This window comes from Ammospiza nelsoni, chromosome 28, assembly GCF_027579445.1.
Source record: "Ammospiza nelsoni isolate bAmmNel1 chromosome 28, bAmmNel1.pri, whole genome shotgun sequence".
NCBI lineage: Eukaryota > Metazoa > Chordata > Aves > Passeriformes > Passerellidae > Ammospiza > Ammospiza nelsoni.
Window position 1 is genome coordinate 2,623,079 of NC_080660.1, and position 24,440 is coordinate 2,647,518.

Genomic DNA, 24,440 nt, shown 5'->3' on the forward strand with positions numbered 1-24,440 from the left:
CCGGGACACCGGAGGGTGATGGGCGGTGGATACCGGGACAACGGGGGCGATGGGCACCGGGACACCGGGGAGTGATGGGCAGTGGATACCGGGACACCGGTGGGGTGATGGGTGATGGATACCGGGATACTGGGACACCGGGAGGCGATGGAGGACGGATAATGGGACACCACGGGGTGATGGGTACTGGATACCGGGACACTGAGGGGTGGTGGGCCGTGGATACCGGGACACCGGTGGGGCGATGGGTAATGGATACCGGGACACGGGGAGGTGATGGGTAATGGACACCGGGACACGGAGGGGTGATGGATGCCGGGACACCGGGGTGCGATGGGTAATGGACACCGGGACACCGGGGTGCGATGGGTACTGGATGCCGGGACACCGGGGTGCGATGGGTACTGGATGCGGGGACACTGGGGGGTGACGCGGTCCCGGGCCCGGGGCCGGGGTGGGGACGGGCGCGCCGCACGTGACCCCGGGACACGTGGCCGCGTCACGCGCGCGCCCCGCCCGGCGCGGCTCCGGCGCGTGCGCAGCGGCCCCCTGCGGCGGGGGTCTCCCCGATGACGTCACGGCTCAGCGGGACCAATCAGCGGCGGGCAGGGGCGGGGCCTGGCGGCGGCGGCGGCGCCGGTCCCGCGGGTCCAGCGCGCTCCCGGTCCCGGTCCGGCCATGGCCCAGCGCGGCGGCCCCGCGGTGCTCCCGGACAACCCCTTCCAGGACCCCGCGGCGCTGCAGGCCCGGCCCGGCGCTGTGCTGGATGGCTACAACCCCTTCGAGAGCGACGCGGTGAGCGCCGGGGCCTGCCCGGGCACCGGGGCCTGCCTCGGTACCGGATCTTCTTCCCGGCACCGGAGCCCTCCCCGCTACCGGCGCGGTCTCACCCCTCTCCTCTTCCCCTGCAGCCACCGCCGCCCTTCCAGACCCCTTCGGTAGCGCCGCCGCCCCCGGTACCGGCGGCCGCGCAGCCCCCGCGGAAGGCGAGTCCCACCGAGCCCCGCAACTACGGCTCCTACGGCTCGCAGGTACGGGGGGAGGCGCCGCCGGGCCGGGACGCGGGCACCGGCCGGAGCCCAAGGTTCGTGTCCCCCCTCTCCGCAGGCCTCGGCCGCCGCCGCCACGGCGGAGCTGCTGAAGCGGCAGGAGGAGCTCAACCGGAAAGCGGAGGAGCTGGACCGGCGGGAGCGGGAGCTGCAGAACGCGGCCCTCGGCGGTGCCCAGAGTGAGTGGCGGGGCTGGGCAGGGCTGGGACCCCCCCGGAGCCCTCCTGGCTCCTCCTCATCCTCTTCCCTCCGCAGCGAGGCTCAACAACTGGCCCCCGCTGCCGTCCTTCTGCCCGGTGAAGCCGTGCTTCTACCAGGACATCCCCGTGGAGATCCCGGCTGACTTCCAGAAGACAGTGACAACCATGTACTACCTCTGGATGGGTGAGTCTCCAGCAGAGCCTGGCAGCAGCTGGAAGGATGAATTTGGGTGCTGCTGCTCTGGGAAATTGGGATGAACAGGTGGTTGTGGAGTTGGGGGAGCCTGGATGGGCTCCTGAGCTCTGTCCTGTCCCTCAGCCAGCACCATTGCTCTGTTCCTGAACTTCCTGTCCTCGCTCGCCTGGTTCTGCGTGGATCCCACGTCCGGCTCTGGGTTTGGCCTCTCCATCCTCTGGGCTCTGCTCTACACGCCCTGTTCCTTTGTCTGCTGGTACCGGCCCATGTACAAAGCCTTCAGGTGTGTCCCGAGCCCCGGGCACCTGCAGGATGGGCTCTTCCACCCCCAGCTCCCCGTTCTCCTGCTTTAAGGAAGGTTTGGGAGCTTCCTAACCTTACTCATTTCTTCCTCCCAGGAGCGACAGTTCCTTCAACTTCTTTGTCTTCTTCTTCGTCTTCTTTGCCCAGAACGTGATGTATGTGCTGCAGGCCATCGGCATCCCAAACTGGGGATTCAGGTGGGCCGTGTGCTGACCCTGCAAGGGTGAGAGGTGGGTGGGGAAGAGGGAACCTGGGGGCCACAGCCTCTTGTTTTGCAGTGGCTGGATCCTGAGCCTGATAGCACTGCGGACTAACAAGGCTGTGGCAGTGATGATGATCCTGGTGTCTTTGTCCTTCACGGCCGTGGCTGTGCTGGGCATCATCATGCTGAAAAAGGTGGGTTGGGATCGAAGCCTGCAGCCTGAGCCATCCCTCATCCCTTTTTGGGGGATGTTTGGACCATCACAGCTCTGTGTAGTTAGGAGCTGCAGCCTGAGCCATCCCTTTGGGGAGGTTTGGTCCATCACAGCTTTGTTTACTGGGAGCCTGCAGTTCGAGGCATCCTTTTGGGGAGCTTTGGGCCATTTCAAGTCTGTTTACCAGAGGCCTGCAGCCTGAGGCATCTCTCATCCCTTTTGGGGAGGTTTGGGCCATCACAGCTCTGTTTAACTGGGGCCTGTAGCGAGCCATCCCTTTTGAGGGAGGTTTGGGTCATCACCACTCTATTTACCAGGACATGCAGCCAGAGCCATCCCTCATCCATTTTTGGGGGAAGTTTGGGCCATCACAACTCTGTGTACTTAGGACCTGCAGCCTGAGCCATCCCTTTGGGGAGCTTTGGGCCATCACAGCTCTGTTAAACTGGTGCCTGCAGCCAGAGCCATCCCTCATCCCTTTTGGGGAGCTTTGGGCCATCACACCTCTGTTTTCTGGGGGTCTGCAGCCAGCGGCATCCCTCATCCCTTTTTGGAGAGGTTTGGGTCTTCACAACTCTGTTTACTCAGGACCTGCAGCCAGAGCCATCCCTCATCCCTTTTGGGCGAGGTTTGGGCCGTCACCACTCTATTTAACTGGGGCCTGCAGCCAGAGCCATCCCTTTGGGGAGCTTTGGGCCATCACAGCTCTGTTTTCTGGGGACCTGCAGCTAGAGGCATCCCTCATTCCTTTTTGGAGAAGTTCGGGCCATCACAGCTCTGTTTACCCAGGACTTGCGGCCAGAGACATCCCTTTTGGGGGAGGTTTAGGCCATCAAAGCTCTGTTTCCTGTGGGACCTGCAGCCTGAGCCATCCCTCATCCTTTTTGGGGGAAGTTTAGGCCATCACAGCTCTGTTTACCTGGAGCCTGCAGCCTGAGCCATCCCTTTGGGGGAGGTTTGGGCCGTCACAGCTCTGTTAAACTGGGACCTGCAGCCTGAGCCATCTTTTTGGGGAGGTTTGGGCCATCACAGCTCTGTCTCCCTGGGCCTCCAGCCCTGACCCCGTTCCCTGCTGCCCCCAGATCCACTCCCTGTACCGCCGCACGGGTGCCAGCTTCCAGAAGGCGCAGGAGGAGTTTGCTGCCGGCGTTTTCTCCAACCAGGCCGTGCGCACGGCCGCGGCCAACGCCGCCGCGGGCGCGGCCACCAACGCCTTCCGTGCCCCGTAGCCTGTGGGCCCTGCCCCTCCCGGTGCCCCGGGGCTCCTCCCGAGGAAGAGGAAGGCCGAGGAAGAGGAAACCCGAGTCGCACTTTCACTGGATCCCCATCGGCTCTCAGAGGCTGCCTCATCCCAGCTTGGAAGTGCTGGTGCCTGAATCGTCTGCTGCTCTTAACCCCCTTTTTCCTCACGGACAGAGGCTGTTGTGGTTTGTGCTGGTCCCCTCCTCTCAGCAGATTGGGGGGAGCAGGGTGGGGAGCCCTGAGCCGTCGTCCTCCCTCCCAGCACCAGCTGCTGGGGGCAGGAGCCTCCCCAGATGGCTGCGATGCTGCTTCCAGGGACTGGAACGGTCACTTGCCTTCCTTGTGCTCTCCTGTTTCCCCACCTGGTGATGACGCTTGTGCTCCTTTAGGGTGTGGGAGGGTCCCCTGCCCCCCCCCCGTGTGCCCAGGGGACCCCCATGCTCTGCCAAGAACGTCATCCCCCTCTTCCTCCTGGGGCTTGCTCCAGTGGGATGAGGATGGGGCTGGTGCTTTCCCCAGGCTGTCTCGTCCTTTTGTCCTGTCCCTTTCCCCATCCTCTCCCTCTCTTCAGGCCCAGGGATGAGGAGAGCAGGGCAGGGACAGGCAGAGCTCGGGCAGCTGCTGCTTGTGGGGATCCTGCCTTTCGCCCGTGTGGAGCCCAAAGCCAGGCTGGGTGCCGAGGAGCAGCCCTGGCGTTTACATGGCACCCCTTTGCCTCCAGGGAGGGCTGAACAGCTCCTGCAGCCCCCTCCCCACCCGCTTCGAGGACTGTGACCCCCTTGCTGCCCCCAGCACCCTCCAGCCAAGGCCTTCGGGGGCTGAGCCAGCCCCGGTGTGCAGCCCCTCGCCCCCCTTACCTGCCCTCTGTCCCCTGCCCTGGTGTCCCTGGGGGTCCCCAGGACAGGTCTCACGCATTCTGCTTCAGTCCATCTCCTCTCGGATGCTCCGGGGCTGGCGAGAGGCTTTGTGCCTTCAGCCGTGGGGGCCGGTGCCCTCCCGGTCCCGCTGGAACCGGGGCTCCTCCGGGCGTCCCCGCCTCCTCCGCTGCTCCCCGTGTGCTGTTCCCGCCCGCTCCCGGTTTATTTAAGGAATAAATGAAGGTTCACTCTCTTCCTTCGCCATCTCCGTGCGCCTCCCGGGGGGCTGGAGGGGAGCAGCGGGGCCGCTGCCGGTGGCCGCTGTGGGCGGACTACAGCTCCCGTCGTGCCGCGCGGCCGCTGTGGGCGGACTACAGCTCCCGTCGTGCCTCACGGGGGCGGCCCCGGCGCGGGCGCGGCCCAGCCCCGCCGGCCTGTGTGGGACCGGCCCCGGCGCTCCCGGCGCTCCAGCTGCGGCCCCGGGCGCTCCCCGGCCATGCTCGGCCGCAGCCTCCCGCCGCTCCGGCGTCCCCGCCCGCCGCTCCGTGCGGCGCCACGGCTGCGGGGCGCGGGGCGGACGGACCGCCGGTAGCCGCCCGCCGCCCTTAGCGGTACCGGGACTCGGCTCTGCGCCCGCCGCCGCCAGCGGAGGATGCTCCGGTCCGGAGCGCGGCTCCCGCCTGCAGGCGCTGCCCCGGGGGCCGCGTCCCGGGCGGCGGCTCTCGGTCCCCGCGGGGCGGGATGATCTCCCGGCGGGGGCCCGGCGCTGCACCGACGGCCAGGGAGGCGGCGGCGGTCCCGGGGCCGCGCTCCGTGCCCGGCCGGCGGTTCTAGGCCGGTTCCGTTCCGCGTGGCCGTGGGCGCTGCCCGAGCCCCCCCGCCCGGGGCAGGGAAGAGCCGCCGTCAGCATCCTCCGGCAAGGCCGAAAGGTGGAGCCCGGCCCGTTCCCGCAGAGCGGCTGCTCCCGCTGCCCGCGGTCCTGGCGCGGTGCCGCCGGCTGCCCCGGGGCTCCGGGGCCGGCCCCGAGCCGCCGCCCGCCGCGGCCATGCCCTCCCCCAGCGACTCGAGCCGCTCGCTGACCGGCCGCAGCTCCCGCAGCCTCACCCACCTCCGCCTCCAGCGCGGCTGGCTGCAGGTCCTGCTCGTCCTGGGGCTCGTGCAAGCCGTGCTGGGCGTCCTCATCGTCACCTTCAGCCTGGTGGCGGCCACCATCACTCCCTCCACCAAAATCCGGCACTCCTGCCCGTCCTGGGCCGGCTTCTCGGTGAGTACGGGGCCGAGGGGGCTGCGCTGCTCCCCGGGGGCCGAACCGGCCGCCGGTCCCAGGGGAGGGCAGCCCCGGTGCTCCCCCAGCCTCTGCCCGTGCCTGCCGCGGTGCATTGTGGGAGAATCCCAAGGGCTCTCCCAGGGTGACTCTGAGGGATGGGGACCCCCGAGGGGTGTGGGGGAATGTCTGGGGTCCGCAGGGAGGGGTGTGGGGGCACCACAGTGACCACAGGGCAGGGACAGGGTGGCGATGGGGGCTCTGCTCTGGCTGCCGGGTATTGGGGTGGGGGCAGCACCCGGGGTCCCCCGAGGTGACCCTGCAGCACGGATGCTGGCCTGGGTTTGCTTGCTGCCCAGCCAGAGCAGCCCGCAGTCCCCAGGCCCTGAATCAGCAGTTTCTCCCATCTCGTGGCGCCAGGGCTGTTCCTACAGCCCCACTGCTCCCGGGCTGGCTCCAGGCCTGCGGGGACCAGGGGGCTCTGCCCGTGGGCAGGGGCTGCTCTGGCCCCTGTGCTTGACAGAGCCTTCTCCCTGTGCTCACCCCGGGCCTTGTGCACCTGCAGCTGGCACTGTCCGGGCTGGTCGGCATCGTCTCCTGGAAGCGGCCGCTCACCCTGGTGGTAGGTGTTGGGGGGACACCCTTCCGCAGGCGGGGCAGCCCAGGGTGGGGAGACCGAGCATCCCCCGGGTGCTCCGCCGGCAGCCCCTCTCCTCCCGCTGCAGATCGCCTTCTTCACGCTGCTCTCGGTGCTGGGCGTCATGCTGAGCCTCGCCGGCTCCATCCTGTCGTGCCAGAACGCGCAGCTGGTGAAGACCCTGGAGGCCTGCGAGAGGGTGAGGCTGAGCAGGGACCCCCGGGCTCATGCCTGGCTTGTGGGGGGCTCTGCGGAGCTGGTGGGGATGTACTGGTGGCTCTCAGGGGGATTGCACGGCATCCGGAGCTTCCTCGCAGTGTTTCTTGTCGCCAGGAGAGGGACACGTGTGTCTGCTGCCAGGCCCGCTCGGAGGCCCCGCCCGCCCCCTGCAGCCAGCAGAGCGAGCAGCTCACCATGTTCCCCAACGCCAACTGCCGGAGCATCCGTGTGGCGCTCAAGGTGGAGGAGCTGGGGAATGCAAGGGCTCCCTGGGAAGCGGCCGCAGCCCCGGCCATGGCTCTGCGGGCTCTGCAGCTCACCCCACTGCTCCCCAGGATCTCCTCTTCAGTGTCTGTGGCTTGACCATCTTCTCCACCATCATCTGCATGCTCTCTGCTGTCGTGTGCTGCATCCAGATCTTCTCCCTTGACATTGTCCATGTGGTGAGTCCCAGGCTGGGGTGGTCCCTGGGGTGTCAGGGCAGGACCTGGCCCCAGCCAGGTACAGATTAAAGCCCAGGATGCCCATCCCTTGCTGGATCTCAGCTCAGGAGGTCCCAGCTCTCCCCTGTTCCCTCTCCCTGCAGCTGGTCCCACAGCGCTCGAGCTCTGTGACATTGGAATGCACGTCCCCACCTGACACCTTCCTGCAGAGCATGATGGACTTCGAGGAGTTTGTGCCCCCAGTGCCACCACCCCCCTACTACCCACCTGAGTACACCTGCAGCTCCGAGACGGATGCACAGAGGTACCACTGGGAGCAAGGCTGCTAGGACAGGGGGGTCTGTGCGTCCCCAGGCTGGGCTTGTCCCACCCAGAGTGGCTTTTCTGCTTTGTTTCCACAGCATCACCTACAACGGCTCCATGGACAGCCCCGTGCCCCTCTACCCAACCGATTTCCCCCCATCCTATGAGACAGTGATGGGGCTGCGGGGAGACAGCCAGGTGGGGGCTGTGGGGCTGTGAGCAGAGCAGGCTGGGCACGATGGGCTCCAGCTCAGCTGAGCCCTGTGCCTGCTGCCCCACAGGCCACCCTGTTCGACTCGCAGCTGACAGAGGGCTCCCACGCCTGCACCTGTGACCGCGTCCCCTCCATCGTGCTCAGCGGGGAAGGTGAGTGCCGCCCCCAGGATGATGGCAGGGCCGGCTCTGGCAGCTCCTCAGCCGTGCCCATCCTCTCCCCTCGCAGTCTCCATGGACAGCGGCTCCCTGATCATGTCGGAGATCATGGACATCCCCGGGGACAGCAGCCCCTCGGAGGACTCGTGCCTGCTGGAGCTGCAGGGCTCCATGCGCTCCGTGGATTACGTCCTGTTCCGCTCCATCCAGCGCAGCCGCGCCGATTACTGCCTGAGCGTGGACTGCGTGCAGTGCAGCCACCACGCCCGCAGCCCCACGCTGGCCCTGCAGGGCCCCTTCGAGGAGATGCCCCAGCCCCGAGTGCGGGGCGAGCGCTCCTATTCGTGCTCCACCGCCGAGCCCGGCCCCGACGGCGGCGGCGTCCTGGTGGGGGGAGCCGTGACCCACAGCTGCAACCGGCTGGTGGGCCCCGTGCGCTGTGCCGGGCCCTGCTTCCCCGAGGTGCGCCTCAAGGACAAGGGCTCCTCGCTGCAGGGACGCGGGGGTGGCCGCCACACGGACACCGCCACCGCCCGCCGCCCCCGGCGCAACAGCGAGACCTCGTGCCCTTCGTCCCCGGCCCCGGGGATGGCCCCGCGCCCGCTGCTGAGGTCGCACAGTGACCCCGGTGTCCCCATGGCCGGCCGTGCTGGTAGGTGACGATGACCTCCGGGATGGGATGGGAGCGTGGCAGCGTCTGTGCGGTGCGGCCGGGATGTGCCGCAGGGTTTGGCTGCGGTTTTGTGCGGCCGGGTGGGATTAGAGCCAGTCTGGGATGGAACGGGGGGAGCAGGGGAGGTCTGCTGGGCTGGGAGCAGGGGTGCTGGAGGGTTCTGCTGCTTGGGCTGTGCACACCTGCCCAGGCCTGAGGGCTCTCTCTGCTCCCAGCAGATTTCAGGGAAGTACTTTATACCAAAGCACTGGAGGACACCGTGTCTGACTCCTCCGCTGATACAGGTCAGAGCACTGGGGTGTACTGGGAGAGAAATGGGGCACAGAGGGGTGTCTGAAGCCCTCTGGGGATTGAACTCAGCCTGTTGGGGCTGGGACAGTGGGGACCAGAGGTGGGACTGCTCCTGTTGACTGGGGATGGGACACAGCAGGACCCCAGGGCTCTGAGGATAGGTCTGCTGGGAGCAGCATCCTGGGGTATGACAGTGGGGACGGGTCCATCAGAGCAGTGTCCTGTGCCTGTCAGAGCAATGTCCTGAGTCTGACAAAGGGGACAGGTCCATCAGAGCAGTGTCCCAGGTCTGATGATGAGGACAGGACTGTCAGAGGAGTGTCCCAGGTCTGATGGTGGGGATGGATCCATCAGGGCAGTGTCCTGGGTCTGATGATGAGGACAGGACTCTCAGAGCAGTGTCCCTGGTCTGATGACGAGGACAGGACTGCCACAGCAGTGTCCTGGGTCTGACAATGGGGACAGGTCCATCAGGGCAGTGTCCTGAGTCTGTCAGAGCAATGTCCTGGGTCTGACAGTGAGGACAGGACTGCCAGAGCAGTGTCCTGTGCCTGTCAGAGCAGTGTTCTGGGTCTGATGACAAGGACAGGACTGCCAGAGCAGTGTTCTGGGGACACCAATGGGGACAGGTTCATCAGGGCAGTGTCCCTGGTCTGATGACAAGGACAGGACTACCACAGCAGTGTCCTGGGTCTGACAGTGAGGACAGGACTGTCAGAGCAGTGTCCCTGGTCTGATGACAAGGACAGGACTGCCAGAGCAGTGTCCTGGGGACACCAATGGGGACAGGTTCATCAGGGCAGTGTCCCTGGTCCGATGACAAGGACAGGACTGCCAGAGCAGTGTCCTGAGTGTGACAGCACCCTCCCCACAGGGCTGTGCTCCGAGGCCTGCCTGTTCCACCGTTCCCACTGTGATTCCCCGCCGCTGCTCCGGGCTGGCTCCGTGGGGAAGAACAAGCTGCCACCCTCCAAGAAGGTGCCACAGCAGCTGTCCAAGACGGCCACCCGCTCCCTGGGGGACCTCAAGGGCTACCGGGGCACCCGTGGGCTGGTGGCCAGGTTCCTGCAGAGACCCAAGCGCAGCGTGGAGGTGTCTGGGCACAGCTTCCACGGGCACAAACAGGTGGGTTCTGGAAGCCACAAGGGATGGGCAACTCCCCCTTCCCATCCACGCTCTCCCTCCCTTCTCTTCCCATCAACACCTCCACCCTGGCCCTTCCATTGTTTCATTCCCCTGCTGCACCCCCATTGTGTGGGCACCCTGGCTGCAGGCAGAGCGTTCTTCCTGCAGCACCATCCTTGCCCAGCCCTTCCTGGGGGGCAGCTCCTTTTCCTTGATCCCCACTGGAGCCACAGGTGGGAAAATCATCCCTGTTGCAATGGCTTTGGCTTTGCCCCTGAGTCACTGCACCCGGAGGCAGCTGCTGGGACATCCCCACAGCTCAGCTTTACGGGAGTCCTTGCGCAGCCCAGGAGGCCTCGACGGGAACCAACCTGTCCCAAATGCCAGCGTGGGCGCGTGATGCACGCCTCTGCCATCCCTGTCACCTCTGTCCTCCTGCCCCGTGTGCTGCCTAGCCGTGCTGGGGTGGGGGGGATTGAGCACAGGGGGGTGGCACAGGCACTGGTGCCATGGGCAGGGGTTCATGGGCAGGGGTACCATGGGCAGAGGTGTCACGTGCAGGGGTACCATCGGCAGGGGTGTCAGGGCTAGGGGTGCCACGGGCAGGGGTGCCACGGGCAGGAGTTCACAGGCAGGGTGTCATTGACAGGAGTGTCATGGACAGGGGTGCCACGGGCAGGGGTACCCCAGGCAGGGGTGTCACAGGCAGGGATGCCACAAGCAGGGGTCCACGGGCAGCGGTGTCACGGACAGGGGTACCATGGGCAGGGGTGTCAGGGCTAGGGGTGTCATGGGCAGGACTGCCACGGGCAGGGGGGCCATGGGCACTGGTGTCGCAGGCAGGGGTGCCATGGGCGGGGTGTTATGGGCAGGGGTGTCAGGGCTAGGGGTGCCATGGGCAAGGGTGGCACAGGCAGAGCTGCCACGGGCAGGGGTGCCACAGGCACACATCACAGGCAGGGGTACCATGGGCAGGGGTCCACGGACAAGGGTGCCATGGGAAAGGGTACCACGGGCCGGGGTACCACGGGCAGGGGTTGACAGGCAGGGGTGCCATGCGCAGCAGTGTTACGGGCAGGGTACCATGGGCAGGGGTGACACAGCCAGGGCTGCCATCCCTGTGGCTGCAGCCCATCCCCATGCCCTGCAGGTTCCCTGGAGTGCCTGGCCGGGTGCAGAGCGGCCCCACGAAGGGATCCACCTGCAGAGCTGCGGGGACCTGAGCTCCACGTCGTCCCTGCGGCGGCTCCTGTCCTCGCGCCGCCTGGAGCGCGGCCGCCCGCGGAGCCTCAGCGGGGCCTGCAAGGAGAGCGCGCTCTGAGGGCACGGCCTGGCACGGACCCTCTGCTCTGGGGAGGGAATCCTGCTCTGGGCTCAGCCCTGGACATTGCTCGGACATTGCTGCTGCTGCCCTGGTGGGGCTGGGCCCTGCCCTGCTGCCCCGGGGGTTCGGCTGAGCCCCTTCCCCGAGCAGGGCTGGGGTTCGGGGCTGGTCCCCTGGGGTGTCTGTGGGGAGCCAGGACAGCTGTGCCTGTCCCCATCTGCCTGTCTGGGATGGTTATGCCTGTTCCTTGTCCTGTTCCTTCTTCTGGGCATGCCTGTCCCTTGCCCTGTCCCTTGTGCCAGCTGTGCCTATTCCCTGGGATGGCCACGCCTGTCCCCTGCCCTGTCCCATGTTGTGGCTGTGCCTGACGCACGCACTGGCCATCCCCTGTCCCCTGTGCCAGCCGTGCCTGTAGCCTGGCATGGCCGTGCCTGTCCCCTGCCCTGGCCATGCTGTCCTTTTGGCTGGCTATGCTGGCTTGATCCCCGGTCCCTTGTGCCAGCCATGCCTGTCCCCTGTCCCCTCCACTGGCCGTGCCTGTCTTCTGCCTTGTTCTTTTGGCTGGCCATGCTGGCTTCATCCTCAGTCCCCTGTGCCAGCCGTGCCTGTCCTCCAGGACGACCTTTCCTGTCCCCTGCCCTGTCCCCAGTGCTGGCCCGGTCCCTGGCCTCCTGTGCCAGCGTACCCCGGAACTGCCACGCCTGTCCCTTGCTCTGTCCCCTGTCTCCAGGCCCTCCGCCCCGTTCGGTGCCGGTGCCGGCCGTGCCCGTTCCTCCCCGCCCGGCTGCGCCCGGGCCGCGCTCCGGGGCCGCTCCCGCGGCCGCTGCCCCTCGCTAGAGACCGAATAAAGGTGGTCGCCGCCGCCCACGGCGCCGGTGTCACGGGGCGGGCGGGGCCCAACGGGGCGGGGCGGGCGGTCAGCTGACCGGTCACGGGGTGCCGGCTCCCGGTTTCCCGGTAGCGGCTCCGCGGGACGGGGCGACCGGTGCCGTCGGGGCCTGGGGAGGCAGCGGGGACTGAAACCGGGACCGCAACCGGGACCGGGACCGGGACCGCAACCGGCACCAGGACCGGGACTGGCTGCTCTTCTCGGGGAGGCACCGGGGGGAAGCGACCCCGTTCCCACGCGGTTCTCCCGGTTGGCGGGGGAAGGGCCGGGGCCAGGCCCGCCCAGAGTCGGTGCCGCTCCTGCACCGGGTGTGGGCGGGACGAGCTGCCCGGGCGCCCTTAAAGGCAAGGCCGGCGGCGGAGCCGGTGCAGCCGGGCCGGCTCCGAGCGCACCGGGAGCGGCGGGGCCATGGGGGCGGTCGGTGCCCTGTGCTGGCGGCTGCTGGCGGTGCTGCTGGCCGTGCACCGGGCCGCAGGTGAGCGAGGGGAACCCGCGGGTACGCGGTGGGTCCGGGGATGGGGGTGCCGCGGCGGCCCGGAATGGGACGGGAGGAGCTGGGAATACCTTTGGAGTCCGTGGCCGGGGATGCCCGGGAGGTGTCCGGGGGTCCTTGGGCAGCTCGGTGCTCGGGAGGTGCCGGGATGTGGAGCACAGGGGCAGTGGTGTCGCCCCTGGGGCAGGGACACGTCCCTGAGGCTGCCCCCACCACCCTCCGTGCCCCCCAGGCGCCCGGCCCTGCAGCCCCAAGTACTTCGGCCGTGATGCCATGGTCTGCGTTTGCAATGCCACCTACTGTGACACGCTGGACCCCCTGGTCCTGCCAGCCCACGGTTACTACGTCAAATACGAGAGCAGCAAGGCTGGCAAGCGGCTGGAGCGGAGCGAGGGGAAATTCCTGCACAAACTCTGCGCCCCAGGTACTGCCGCGGATGGCAGGGATGGGATGGACCCTGCAGCAACCCGCCGTCATGCTGGGCTCCCCTCCCTGCAGATGTCGTCCTCAGGCTGGACATGACGCAGCGCTTCCAGAGGGTGAAGGGTTTTGGTGGCTCCATCACCGACGCGGCCGCCATCAACATCTTATCCCTGCCGGAGAGAGCCCAGGATCACCTGCTGCGCTCCTACTTCTCTGAGGAGGGTAGGACGTGGGGGACACAGGTGGGATGGTGGCAGGGAGCGTGGACATCATGGACACCTCGTGTCCCGCTGTGCTGGCAGGGCTGGAGTACAACCTCATCCGGCTCCCCATGGCCAGCTGTGACTTCTCCCTCCATGCCTACACCTACGATGACGTCCCCTACGACTACGAGCTCACCCATTTTGCCCTGCGGGACGAGGACACCAAGCTGAAGGCGAGCGGTGGGAGGGAGCAGGGAGGGGATGGAGGGTCACAGGGGCTGGGCTGAGCCGGCCCCTCCACCTCCTCCTGCAGATCCCCCTCCTTCACCGAGCCTCGGCCATGAGCAAGCGGCCGCTGTCGCTGTACGCCAGCCCCTGGACCTCCCCCACATGGCTGAAGACCAGCGAGTCCTACGTGGGGAAGGGGACACTGAAGGGGCAGGCAGGGGACAAGTACCACAAGACCTGGGCCAACTACTTTGTACGGTGAGGAGCTGCTGGGAGATACCTGGGGTCTCTCAGTGGTGGCGCTGAGCACTCCTCATGGCTCACCCCTTCCTCCATGCCAGGTTCCTGGATGAATATGCCAAGCACAATGTGACATTCTGGGCAGTGACAGCAGAGAACGAGCCCACGGCCGGGCTGATCAACAACTACCCCTTCCAGTGCCTGGGTTTCACAGCTGAGCAGCAGAGGGACTTCATTGCCCAGGACCTGGGCCCAGCACTGGCCAACAGCTCCCACCGCCACGTCCAGCTCATCATCCTGGACGACAACCGGCTCCACCTCCCGCACTGGGCCAGAGTGGTGAGTGTGGTGACCCTGGGAAGAGCCCCTGTCCTTGTGGGGGACTTGAGTGCTCTGTCTGTGGAGCCTCTGTGCCCCATGGGATTGACTCTTCTCCCTGCCAGGTCCTGGAGGATGAGCAGGCAGCTCGCTATGTCCACGGCATCGGCATCCACTGGTACCTGGACTTCATTGGCCCCATACAGGACACAGTGCTGCCCACTCATGAGCTCTTCCCTGACTACTTTATCCTGGCCACGGAGGCGTGCATCGGGGCCCATTTCTGGGAGCGGGATGTGATTCTGGGCTGCTGGGAGCGGGGGAACCAGTACAGCCACAGCATCCTGACGGTGAGGCCCCTGCGTGCTGGGCCCTGGGAGGGTTGGTGGTGCTGAGCAGGCATCTGAGCTGTGCTGTTGCAGAATCTGAACCACTTTGTGGCTGGCTGGACTGACTGGAATCTGGCCCTGGATCTGGAGGGGGGCCCTAACTGGGTCAAGAACTATGTGGACAGCCCCATCATCGTGGACAGCAGTGAAGGCATCTTCTACAAACAGCCCATGTTCTACCACATGGGGCACTTCAGGTGGGTTGGAGCCCACAACATGTGCTAAGCTGCCTTGTCCTGGGAGAAGCAAGGCGAATTTGGCTCCAGAGGAGCTCTCCTGGGGTCTCCCTGAGGTTGTTTCTCGTTTGTCTGTTCAGTAAATTCATCCCCGAGGGCTCCCAGCGCGTGGGGCTCGTCGCCTCCAGAGAGTCCAAGAAGACAGCGCTGGAGTACACGGCTTTCCTGCGCCCCGACGGGGCTGTGGTTGTGGTGGTTCTGAACCGGTGGGTGATGCAGCCTGGCCCCCCTGTGTGGGACCCTTGTCCTGCCAGCCCTGTGTGGGACTCCTGTCTTGCTACCCCTGTGTGTGACTCCTGTCCCATCAGCCCTGTGGGGGACCCCAGTCCTGCCAGCCCCTGTCCTGTTAGCTGTACGTGGGACCCCTGTCCTGCCAGCCCTGTGTGGGACCCCTGTCCCGTTAGCCCTTTGTGGGACCCCCATTCTGCCTGCTTTATGTGGGACCCCCATCCTGCCACCCCTATGTGAGACCCCCATCCTGGAACCCGTGTGTGGGAGCCCTGTCCTGCCAGCCCTGTGTGTGTGACCCCCATTCTGCCACCCCTATGTGAGACCCCCGTCCTGCCAGCCCCGTGTGTGACCCCTGTCCTGCCACCCCTGTGTGGGAGCCCTGTCCCATCAGCCTTATCTGGGACAGGGGTCCTGCTTCCCCTGTGTGTGACCCCTGTCCTGCCACCCCTGTATGGGACCCCTGTCCTGCCAGCCCCATGTGGGACCCCTGTCCCATCAGCCCTGTGTGGGACCCCCATCTTGCCACCCCTGTATGGGACCCCAGTCCTCCCACCCCTGTGTGTGACCCTTGTCGTGCCACCCCTATGTTGGACCCCTGTCATGCCACCCCTGTGTGTGACTCCTGTCCCATCAGCCTTGTGTGGAACCCTCATCCTGCCAGCCCCATATGTGACCCCTGTCGTGCAACCCCTGTGTGGGACCCCCGTCCTGCCAGCCCTGTGTGTGACCCCTATCCTGCCAGCCCTGTGTGTGACCCCCATCCTGCCAGCCCTGTGTGTGACCCCTATCCTGCCACCCCTGTGTGTGACCCCTATCCTGCCACCCCTGTGTGTGACCCCTATCCTGCCACCCCTGTGTGTGACCCCCATCCTACCAGCCCTGTGTGTGACCCCCCATCCTGCCACCCCTGTGTGTGACCCCCCATCCTGCCAGCCCTGTGTGTGACCCCCATCCTGCCACCCCTGTGTGTGACCCCCCATCCTGCCACCCCTGTGTGTGACCCCCCATCCTGCCACCCCTGTGTGTGACCCCCATCCTGCCACCCCTGTGTGTGACCCCCCATCCTGCCAGCCCTGTGTGTGACCCCCATCCTGCCACCCCTGTGTGTGACCCCCCATCCTGCCACCCCTGTATGGGACCCCAGCCCTCTGGGCCCTGTGCAGGTGCTGCAGGTGTGACCGCCCTGCTGTCACCCCGCAGGTCCCCGCAGGACATCACCTTTGGGCTGGCGGACACCGTGGGCCTCCTGGCGGCTGTGGCTCCGGCCAACTCCATCCAGACCTACGTGTGGCAGCGGCAGTGATGGGGCCGAGGCGCCGGGGGCCGGACGTGCAGCCCCAGCTGCCCGCGGGCTCGGGCCGGGGCAGCGTCCCCAGGGCTGTGACAGAGCCAGAATGGGCCAGGCCGGCGACGCTGAGCGTGTGCAGGAGGGCCGGGGGCACGGTGCCCCCCAGGATGGAGACCCCACAGGCTGTGAGCGCTGTGTTCTGCTGTTCCGACATTAAACACGGATGCTGCCTTGATGTATGCGGCTGGAAGGGAAAGCTCTGGGTCCCTCCCCCGCTCCTGGGCACTGTGGCTGGGTGCCGCCCCGGCGTGGAGCCTGCTGGAGCCTGGCGAGCAGCACAGAGCAGCTGGAGCGTCGTGGGCACCCCCTATCCCTGCCCAGCCCCTCTCCCTGCCCAGCCCCTGCCCTTCTGCCCACCTCAGACCCTGCTGAGATGCTCCAGGCATGCCTCTGTCCCAGCTCTGAGCATGCGCTGCCTGGCTGGGGCTGAGCAAAGCCCAGCTGTGCTCCTGCTGCTGTTGGGGACAGGTTTGAGGAGCTAGCAGGTGGCTCAGGAGTCACCCTGAATGCTCTGGGTGCTGCATCAGGAGCAGGCACAAAGCACTTGGACACCCACCCTCCATGGAAGGGCTGAGCAGGGATTGCAGGCAAGCCTCAGCTTTCTGCGCTTTCCCTGCCACTCTGGAGCCACCTGCAGCCTGAGGTCAGGCCAGGGGCTCTGTGGGTCACATCTCCCCCAGACCAAGGTCCTGAGGCCGGGGCTGGAGGCAGGGCCAGCTCCAGGAACATGGCAGCATGGGGGGCTCAGGGTCCCAGGCAGCTCTGGCTGAGCCCCAGCTGCTCCTGGGGCTTTTCTGGGATAGAGAGGCTGCCCAGGCTGCAGCAGCCCTGCCTGGAGCCTCCCTGTTCCCCATGGGGACTGATCCGAGGGGTCCCCACCATGGTGAGGAAACTGGGGGTGCACCCAGGCCTCAGGGTCCCAGGCAGCTCTGGCTGAGGTCAGGGCAGTCCCAGCTGCCCCTGGTGCTTTTCTGGGATAGAGAGGCTGTCCAGCCCTGCCTGGAGCCTGCTGTTCCCCATGGGGGCTGATACGAGGGGTCCCCACCATGGTGAGGAAACTGGGGGTGCACCCGGGGCTCAGCACCCACCACAGATCTGGGGTGCCTGGAGCAAGCGGGGGCAGGAGCGGGAGTGGGTGCAGAGTGTGGGCGCACCCAGGAAGGAGGGTGGGAGCTGGCAGGGTGTGAGAGCAGGAGATTAGGGCAGGGAGGTCATAATTTCAGGGCGGCGGGGTTCCGTGCAGGTGGGATGTGCCCAGGGGTGCTGTCAGGACTGACAGCCGCGATACTGCGTGGGCTGAGCGCAGCCCAGGCGTGGCCGCTGAGTGACAGTGTCACCCTGGGACACTGGCACGCCACGGAGCCACAGCGATGCTGCTCGTGGGACCTCCGGGAGCTGTCGCCAGAGCCCTGTGAGAGCAGCGTGCTCCTGCCCCGAGGCTGTTTGTGTTCGTCCACAAGAGGGAAATGTTTCTCCAGGATCGCGCAGCGAGCCCCATCCCCATCGCCCCGCTGCCAGCATCCCTCTCCCGGTGCAGGGCCGCTCCCCCACCTGTTCCTCGCTTACCTGCCCCGCTGCTCACGGCTGTGGCCGGATGCTGAATCACCCCGGTCCACGTGTCCCGGTCCCTGCGCTCGGCTCGGTGCTCAAGGACCGACTGGCTCCGGGATAAACGCAGCGGGGGCGAATCCTCCGACGTCGCTGGGCCTGGCTCTGCTCATTAATTCTTGTGCAAAGCCTTGGCTCGTGTGGGGTTGGCGGTGGTTAGGGGATGCTGGGGTCCCACAGACCAGTGGTTACCCTGGGGATTGTCCCCACGTGCTCTGGGCTGGGGTCTCGCTGTTGGGAAGGACTTGCTGTGATGCCATACTGAGGCTCTTTGGCATAAATATCAACAAAGTCGTGATCCCCTGAAAGGTGACTCAGCCCAGCTCCGTGTCCCTGTGTCCCCATCCACACTGGCCTGGCTTAGGGACAAAATTCACCCTCTGGCTCTTCTGAGGACAAAATTCACCCTCTGGCTCCTCTGGTGGCTCCTTTGGTCCCACCTCCTTGAACAAGCCCATCTGAGCACTGCAAAGGGTGCTCACACCATGTCACAAGGCCCCTGCGACCCCCAGGAGCTCCCCCTATTTGGAGATGGGCCACAAGAAGCAGCTTTGGGGGCTTGGTGGGGCTGCCTGGCATCTGCTGTGCCAGCAGCTCCATGCGAGGCGTTGCCCGGCCCCTGGGTCTCACTTTTCCTGCTCAGCAGGGCGCTCTTATCAGCTGCTGTTGATAAGGATGAGCCTCAGCAGCCTCCGCAGTGTTTTGCTTCCAGGAGCTGTGGGACCTGAGCCAGCTGGGGGGCTGTGGGTGATGGGGGGCAGGAAGAACTGGAGCTTGGAATGGGAAGGGGTGAGCAGGGGCATCCTGGATGGCTGGAAGTGAGCTCCAAGGTGGCTGATTGCCTCAGGAGCTATTAATCCCTCCCCAAAATTGGGGCTCATTAGCCTGGGTGTAGCAGTCTGGTCACACCTTAATCACACTTGGGAGGTGGGAGAGCCACAGTGCAGCGGGACAGGGACAGGAGCTCCCTCCTGGGGTACCTGTTTGCCCCGTGAGATGTCACCAGGGGCTGCCTGGCCCCATCTGCCCCTGTCCCAGAGCCTCCAGGTGTCTCATGGCTCAGCTCCCAGCAGAGGGGTGGAACTGTGGCAGGGCCCATGGCAGGGCAGTGCTGGTGCTAGGAGGAAATTTGATGAATTGATTTGCCCCAGAGCTGTATCTGATATGCCAGAAATGGAGAAAATTACTCACAAAGTGCTGCTCCACCCATGGAGGGAAAGCTAACGGAGCAGTTTAACCCTGTGCAGGGCAGCCCTGAGCTGATTGATGCTCCAGGCTGGGAGCTGTGCCTGGGAGCTGTGGCCACTCTCCATTCCCACACCAAGCCTGTGTGGGGATGCTGAGGATGTCCCCACAGTGAGGGGGAACATTCTGGGTGGTGGCACCAGGCAGGATCTGTGTGCCCAGGTGAGCTGGCCCAGTTCAGCCTTGGCTTGCTGGGCTGGAGGGTGACTCCTGGAGGAGCAGGGAGTGCTACAGGAGCACCAGAGCTGGGCTCTGCTCCTGGTGTTGGGACAGCAGGGTCCCCTTTGAGGGTCTAACTGCTGTTGACAGCTGGAGTGCAGCCCTGCTTGCCCAGGGGCTGGGGTATTGCCTGCTTGCTGTCACTGTGCCACTGCTGTCACTGCTGTCACTGCTGTCACCTTACCCAGCACATGCTGAGTTGGGGAGAGTGATGCCAAAGGCTTGGACAGGGAATGACAACAGCCCCAGCTCCCATGTGGCCACCCCTGCTGTGCCCTGTGCTGCCCTGAGCTGTGCAGCCACCTTCACTGACCTTACCTGCGTGTCCTGGACCCTCCTGCACGGCCCTGTGGCTCCTGGGGGACGGTGGGGACAGCAGGGTGGCAGGCAGGGATACGTGGATGTCCTGTTGGAGGTGCCCAGCAGGACAGACAGCTGTGTCATCAACCTGCCCTTGGCTCTGCTGGGCTCTCAGGGTGATGATCCAGACCTGCCTGACAAAATAATCAATTCTTCCTTCAGTGGGGTCTCTGTGACCCTTCCCTGTGCTGGCTGGACCTTTCACTGAGGCCCAGCTGCCAGCACCATGTCCCTGTCCCTCCTTGCCGTGGCAGCGGAGGGCGAAGGGGACCCGGCGAGCCGGTGATCGGCGGTCCTCGCCCGAGGGCAGGTACGGGCCGGGAGCGGAGCAAGGAGGAGCTGTGGGGGTGGGAGAGGGTGTGCTGCGGAGGGAGGTCTCCGAGCAGCTCCCTGTAAAGGCCAGGTGGGGAGGCTGCAGCTGCTGAGGAGGAGGAGGAGGGCTGGCGGCAGCGCAGGTCGGGAGCAGCCGGGGTGAAGGCGGGCGGGCTCCGGGCAGGGATGGACGCTCCCCGAGCGACATCAGGGGGTTTGGGGGGAATGCAGGGTGTGACAGGAGCTCCGTGGGGTTGGGGAGATGGGGCTGATCCCTCCATCCCCCTGCCGTGCCTGAGGGTGTCCCCGCCGCAGGTGCTGCTCCCCGGGACCTTCCAGAGCTCGGGGAACGCGGAGGGGCCATGCGGGCTCTCGGCATCCTGGGCTGGCTGTTCCTGCTGCTGCTGCCGGTGTCTCAGGTGGCAGGTGAGAGCGGGGACATCGCGGGGGTGGCAGCGGGGCTTGGGCACCCTGGGGCAGCGCGGGGCTGGGTGCCCAGGAGGTGCCCGGGATGCCAAGCGCGGGGACAGTGACATCTCCCCGGATCAGACGGGGACACGTCCCTGAGCTGGCAGCCACCCGCACCCTCCCGTGCCTCGCAGGTGCCCGACCCTGCATGCCCAAGGATTTTGGGCACGGCTCGCCGGTCTGTGTCTGCGATGCCACCTACTGCGACACGCTGGACCCCCTGGTCGTGCCAGCCCCCGGCTCCTACGTCAAATACGAGAGCAGCAAGGCCGGGAAGCGGCTGGAGCGGAGCGAGGGGAAATTCCAGAGCAGAATGAGCACCCGAGGTAGCGCCGCTGGTGGGTGTTGGTGCCACCGCGGGTCCCCGGGCAGCAGGGACCGAGCCGGGCTCTTCCCGCAGGGCTGCTGCTGACGCTCAACATCTCCACGCTGTACCAGCACGTGAAGGGCTTCGGAGGGTCCCTCTCGGATGCTGCTGCCATGAACATCCTGAAGTTGTCCCAGCCGGCCCAGGACAACCTGCTGCGCTCCTACTTCTCCGAGAGCGGTGAGCAGTGAGGGCACGGCGGTAGGAGCAGATCCTGGGGTCACCAGAGGTGGCTGTGCCTGTCCCCGCTGCAGGGACATCGTCACCCGCTCCGGTGCCTCTTGACGCTTTTCCTGCTCCTCAGGGATCGAGTACAACCTCATCCGGGTGCCCATGGCGTGCAGCGACTTCTCCGTGCGCCCCTACAGCTACGATGATGTCCCCAAGGACTATGAGCTGAAGCACTTCAGGCTGGCGGACGAGGACGTGGAGATGAAGGTGGGAGGCTGAAGCCGCTGCCATCAGCACCTTGTCCCCTCTCGCGCTGGAGCTCCTGCGTGTGCTGGGACCCCCAGGACCAGGTGCTGCTGTCCCTGCACACCGTGGCAGGGTGCATGGGGACAGCCTGTGGGAGCTGGCACCTCCTCCGGGGCACGTCCTGGCTCATCCCAGCTGGCACTGGCAGGGTGAGGAGCCAGGGCGCTGTGCCGGGGGGGTGGTGCTTGCCAGCTGCCAGTCCCTGCTGAGGTCCCTTGAGTTCTCCCATGCTTTGGGCTCTGTGGTTTTGGGGAGCTGCAGCTGGAGCTGACTCCGTCCCTCTGCCCCATCTCACAGATTCCCCTCCTGCGCCGAGCTTTGGCCATGAGCAAGCGGCCGCTGCTGCTGTTTGCCAGCCCCTGGACCGCCCCAGCCTGGATGAAGAGCAACGGGGACGTCCGTGGGAAGGGGACTCTGAAGGGGAAGGCCGGGGACAAGTACCACAAGACCTGGGCCAACTACTTCATCAAGTACCGTCTGTGGAACCAGGCTGGGACGGACAGCGGGAGGATCGGGGAGTGGGGTGCGGTGAGGGGGCAGCACATCTCATTCTGCCCCTTCCTTCTCCAGGTTCCTGGATGAATATGCAAAACGCAACGTGACTTTCTGGGCGGTGACGGCCCAGAACGAGCCGCTGGCGGGGCTCTTCACGCCCCCCCAGGCCCCCACCATCGCCTTCACGGCCGCTCAGCAGCGGGATTTCATCGCGCAGGACCTGGGCCCCGCGCTGGCCCGCAGTTCCCATCGCACACGGCTCCTGATGCTCGACGACCAGCGCATCCACCTGCCGCATTGGGCCAAAGTGGTGAAGAGCAGCTCCCCTTCCTTCCCCCACGCCTCGCTGCCCAGCCCCAGGCTCTTTGGGAGATGGAGCCGTGGCCTCTCCCAGCCCTAGAGAGAGTGGGAGCAAACCGGGTCTGCCGGAGCGGCCGCCTCCACCTGTGCCTGGCGGGAGTGAGGACAGGAGGTGGCACCCACACCCTGGATCCCCGGATCTTGCCGGTGCTGCTGGGCACCAGCACCTTTTCTGGGCAGAGTTTTGGCTGGTTTGGTTTCCACCCATGATGCTGTTTGGGGATATTGCTTTAAACAAGGAGGAAAGAAAGTAAAATGTGCTCCTGTCCCAGCCTCAAGCCAGGCAGTGTGTTCCTCCTTTCCCTCCATGGCTGCAGGGCTGGACCACCCCAGGGGGCTGTGGAGGGAGGACAAGGCAGAAGTGGGGGCAAGGGGCCCACTGAGGGGCAAACCTGTGCCCACCCCCTTAGCACTGCACCCAGCAAGGTGCCAAAGCCATGCTGGGGCACCAAATCCATGCTAGGGTGCAGTGCTGCAGGGTGTGGCACCCACAGGAGGGGACAAGAGGTGGCCCTGAGAGACCACATGGAGTCCATGAGTCCATCCCTGTAGGCTTCAGGCATGGGTAGCCTGGGTGTGAGGCATCTCCTTTGCTCCCCAGGTGCTGGGAAATGCCACAGCTGCCCGTTACGTGGCTGGCCTGGCCGTCCACTGGTACCTGGATGCCATCGTCCCACCTGCCTGGACCCTGGAGGCCACCCACAAGCTCTTCCCTGACCATTTCCTCCTCTACACTGAGGCCTGCACTGGCTTCTTCATGTTCCGCTTCGCTGTGTCCCTGGGCTGCTGGGAGAGAGGAGACCACTACAGCTACAGCATCCTGACGGTACTGCCCTCACAGAGCCCTCACACCGCCCTCACACCGCCCTCACACAGGCCTCACACGGCCCTCACTCTGCCCTCACAGTGCCCTCACTCTGCTCTCACACGGCCCTCACTTAGCCCTCCCAATGCCCTCACTCTGCTCTTACACAGCCCTCACAGTGCCCTCACACAGCCCTTACAGAGCCCTCACACAGGCCTCTCTCGGCCCTCACTCTGCCCTCACAGGGCCCTCACAGTGCCCTCACACCACTCTCACAGTGCCCTCACTCTGCCGTCACACAGCCCTCACACAGCCCTTACAGTGCCCTCACACAGCCCTTACAGCGCCCTCACTCTGCCCTTACAGTGCCCTCACACAGCCCTTACGCAGCCCTCACAGTGACCTCACACAGCCCTCACAGTGCCCTCACTCTGCTCTCACACAGCCCTTACAGGGCACTCACAGTGCCCTCACACAGCCCTTACAGGGCCCTCACAGTGCCCTCACTCTGCTCTTACACAGCCCTCACAGTGCCCTCACTCTGCTCTCACACGGCCCTCACACTGCCCTCACACCACTCTCACAGCCCTCACTTTGCTCTCACACAGGCCTCACACAGCCCTTAAAGTGCCCTCACTCTGCCCTTACAGTGCCCTCACACTGCCTTCACACCGCCCTCTCACAGCCCTCACTCTGCCCTCACACCCCCAACCCAGGTCTGGGGGGACCCCCACTCAGCCCCTTCCCTGCCCCCCCAGGTCATGAACCACTTTGTGTCCGGTTGGACCGACTGGAACCTGGCCCTGGACCTGGACGGAGGCCCCAACTGGGTCAAGAACTTTGTGGACAGCCCCGTCATTGTGGATGGCAGCAAGGATGTTTTCTACAAGCAGCCTATGTTCTACCACATGGGGCACTTCAGGTGGGTCGGGGGGGCTCAGGTGCGGCCACCAGCCCCAGAGCAGGGGCAGAACCCCTCTGCTGGTTCTCTCCCCACAGCAAGTTCATCCCCGAGGGCTCCCGGCGTGTGGGGCTGCACAGCAGCCGCCGCTGCCTCCTGTGCCAGCTGGAGCACGTGGCCGTCCTGCGCCCTGACGGTGCCCTAGTCCTGGTGGTCCTCAACAGGTCAGCCCAGGCAGGGATGAGGGTGGTGCTCAGCCCCAGCCGTGCCTGCTCAGCCTTTCTCTTTCTCCTCAGGTTTGGCCGGGATGTGCCCTTTGGAATCCGGGATCCTGCCATGGGCTTCATTGAGACTGTGGCTCCAGCTCACTCCATCCAGACCTACCTGTGGCGCCAGCAGTGACAGCCAGAGGACTGCTGGGGGACTCTGGGGGTCAACTCTTCATCCACCCTTTCCAGCATCCCTCAAGGGTGGAAGAAGAAGATGGGAGTGCACGAGGGGTTCTGTGCGCTCCTGGCACCGGGACCTGCTTCTCCCCATCCTCCCGGCACTTCCCATCCCCCTGGAAGTTCCCTCAGTGCCGTCTCCTGGAGCACACTTCCACACGTGGCCCCCTTGAAACCTTCGCGTGTGCGGCGGGCGCCAAGTAAAGCCATGACGCGCTCCCTCCGGAATGCGCCGTTGTTCCCGTCAGTGTTTCCTCTGCGCGCTCGGAAATCGCTCGGTTTTCCTCGCCGGGGCCAGGGCTGCCCCGGGGGCTCCTGCCCCCGTGGCCTGCGGGTGGCTCCTTGTTTATCCCTGCAGCTGGAGCCTCTGCTGCTGCCAGCCCTTGATTTGTTCCATATGTGCTGTTGGTTTTCCCCAGCCTACTTTTTTTTTTTTTTGGGGGGGGGGGGATTAAAAAAAAAAAA

The 24,440-nt window shown here is 65.7% G+C and overlaps 4 protein-coding genes across 5 annotated transcripts; all 4 read left to right on the forward strand.

Moving 5' to 3' along the window:
• The first annotated feature begins 641 nt into the window (after window positions 1-641).
• SCAMP3 (secretory carrier membrane protein 3) lies at window positions 642-4,527 on the forward strand. The gene is made up of 8 exons (XM_059490509.1): window positions 642-795; window positions 912-1,031; window positions 1,108-1,228; window positions 1,305-1,433; window positions 1,569-1,728; window positions 1,844-1,945; window positions 2,027-2,144; window positions 3,247-4,527. Exons 1-8 carry the CDS (start codon window positions 679-681, stop codon window positions 3,391-3,393), a joined length of 1,014 nt encoding a protein of 337 aa, XP_059346492.1. The 5' UTR covers window positions 642-678; the 3' UTR covers window positions 3,394-4,527.
• A 651-nt stretch (window positions 4,528-5,178) lies between these two features.
• Window positions 5,179-11,151, forward strand: ENTREP3 (endosomal transmembrane epsin interactor 3). Of its 2 annotated transcripts, none has more exons than XM_059490498.1 (12): window positions 5,179-5,527; window positions 6,093-6,149; window positions 6,253-6,363; window positions 6,498-6,623; window positions 6,719-6,826; window positions 6,970-7,130; window positions 7,228-7,327; window positions 7,411-7,495; window positions 7,572-8,153; window positions 8,390-8,458; window positions 9,340-9,590; window positions 10,741-11,151. In XM_059490498.1, exons 1-12 carry the CDS (start codon window positions 5,309-5,311, stop codon window positions 10,909-10,911), a joined length of 2,040 nt encoding a protein of 679 aa, XP_059346481.1. In that variant the 5' UTR covers window positions 5,179-5,308; the 3' UTR covers window positions 10,912-11,151. The 2 variants fall into 2 exon arrangements, with proteins under 2 accessions (XP_059346481.1, XP_059346482.1); XM_059490499.1 differs by having other exon boundaries at window positions 8,393-8,458.
• Window positions 11,152-11,968: 817 nt separating this feature from the next.
• On the forward strand, window positions 11,969-16,087 carry LOC132085129 (lysosomal acid glucosylceramidase-like). The gene is made up of 10 exons (XM_059490502.1): window positions 11,969-12,278; window positions 12,529-12,720; window positions 12,795-12,941; window positions 13,022-13,155; window positions 13,236-13,408; window positions 13,492-13,729; window positions 13,834-14,058; window positions 14,131-14,294; window positions 14,414-14,539; window positions 15,765-16,087. The coding sequence occupies exons 1-10, from the start codon at window positions 12,212-12,214 to the stop codon at window positions 15,865-15,867; spliced, it is 1,569 nt and encodes a 522-aa protein (XP_059346485.1). The 5' UTR covers window positions 11,969-12,211; the 3' UTR covers window positions 15,868-16,087.
• A 3,543-nt stretch (window positions 16,088-19,630) lies between these two features.
• Window positions 19,631-24,098, forward strand: LOC132085127 (lysosomal acid glucosylceramidase-like). Its single transcript, XM_059490500.1, has 10 exons — window positions 19,631-19,654; window positions 19,972-20,082; window positions 20,259-20,450; window positions 20,525-20,671; window positions 20,796-20,929; window positions 21,266-21,438; window positions 21,539-21,773; window positions 22,425-22,649; window positions 23,387-23,550; window positions 23,628-24,098. The coding sequence occupies exons 2-10, from the start codon at window positions 20,019-20,021 to the stop codon at window positions 23,929-23,931; spliced, it is 1,638 nt and encodes a 545-aa protein (XP_059346483.1). The 5' UTR covers window positions 19,631-19,654; window positions 19,972-20,018; the 3' UTR covers window positions 23,932-24,098.
• Window positions 24,099-24,440: the final 342 nt, after the last annotated feature.

Bases quoted from the DNA above. Each gene is read 5' to 3' on its own strand.
- ENTREP3 (XM_059490498.1), top strand. From the start codon at position 5,309: ATGCCCTCCCCCAGCGACTCGAGCCGCTCGCTGACCGGCCGCAGCTCC. The intron at 6,150-6,252 runs GTAGGTGTTGGG...CTCCCGCTGCAG, and splicing joins AGCGGCCGCTCACCCTGGTG to ATCGCCTTCTTCACGCTGCT. The intron at 7,496-7,571 runs GTGAGTGCCGCC...CTCCCCTCGCAG, and splicing joins CATCGTGCTCAGCGGGGAAG to TCTCCATGGACAGCGGCTCC.
- SCAMP3 (XM_059490509.1), top strand. From the start codon at position 679: ATGGCCCAGCGCGGCGGCCCCGCGGTGCTCCCGGACAACCCCTTCCAG. The intron at 1,229-1,304 runs GTGAGTGGCGGG...TTCCCTCCGCAG, and splicing joins GGCCCTCGGCGGTGCCCAGA to CGAGGCTCAACAACTGGCCC. The intron at 2,145-3,246 runs GTGGGTTGGGAT...TGCTGCCCCCAG, and splicing joins GCATCATCATGCTGAAAAAG to ATCCACTCCCTGTACCGCCG.
- LOC132085127 (XM_059490500.1), top strand. From the start codon at position 20,019: ATGCGGGCTCTCGGCATCCTGGGCTGGCTGTTCCTGCTGCTGCTGCCG. The intron at 20,672-20,795 runs GTGAGCAGTGAG...CCTGCTCCTCAG, and splicing joins CTCCTACTTCTCCGAGAGCG to GGATCGAGTACAACCTCATC. The intron at 20,930-21,265 runs GTGGGAGGCTGA...CCCATCTCACAG, and splicing joins ACGAGGACGTGGAGATGAAG to ATTCCCCTCCTGCGCCGAGC.
- LOC132085129 (XM_059490502.1), top strand. From the start codon at position 12,212: ATGGGGGCGGTCGGTGCCCTGTGCTGGCGGCTGCTGGCGGTGCTGCTG. The intron at 12,721-12,794 runs GTACTGCCGCGG...CCCTCCCTGCAG, and splicing joins GCACAAACTCTGCGCCCCAG to ATGTCGTCCTCAGGCTGGAC. The intron at 12,942-13,021 runs GTAGGACGTGGG...CTGTGCTGGCAG, and splicing joins CTCCTACTTCTCTGAGGAGG to GGCTGGAGTACAACCTCATC.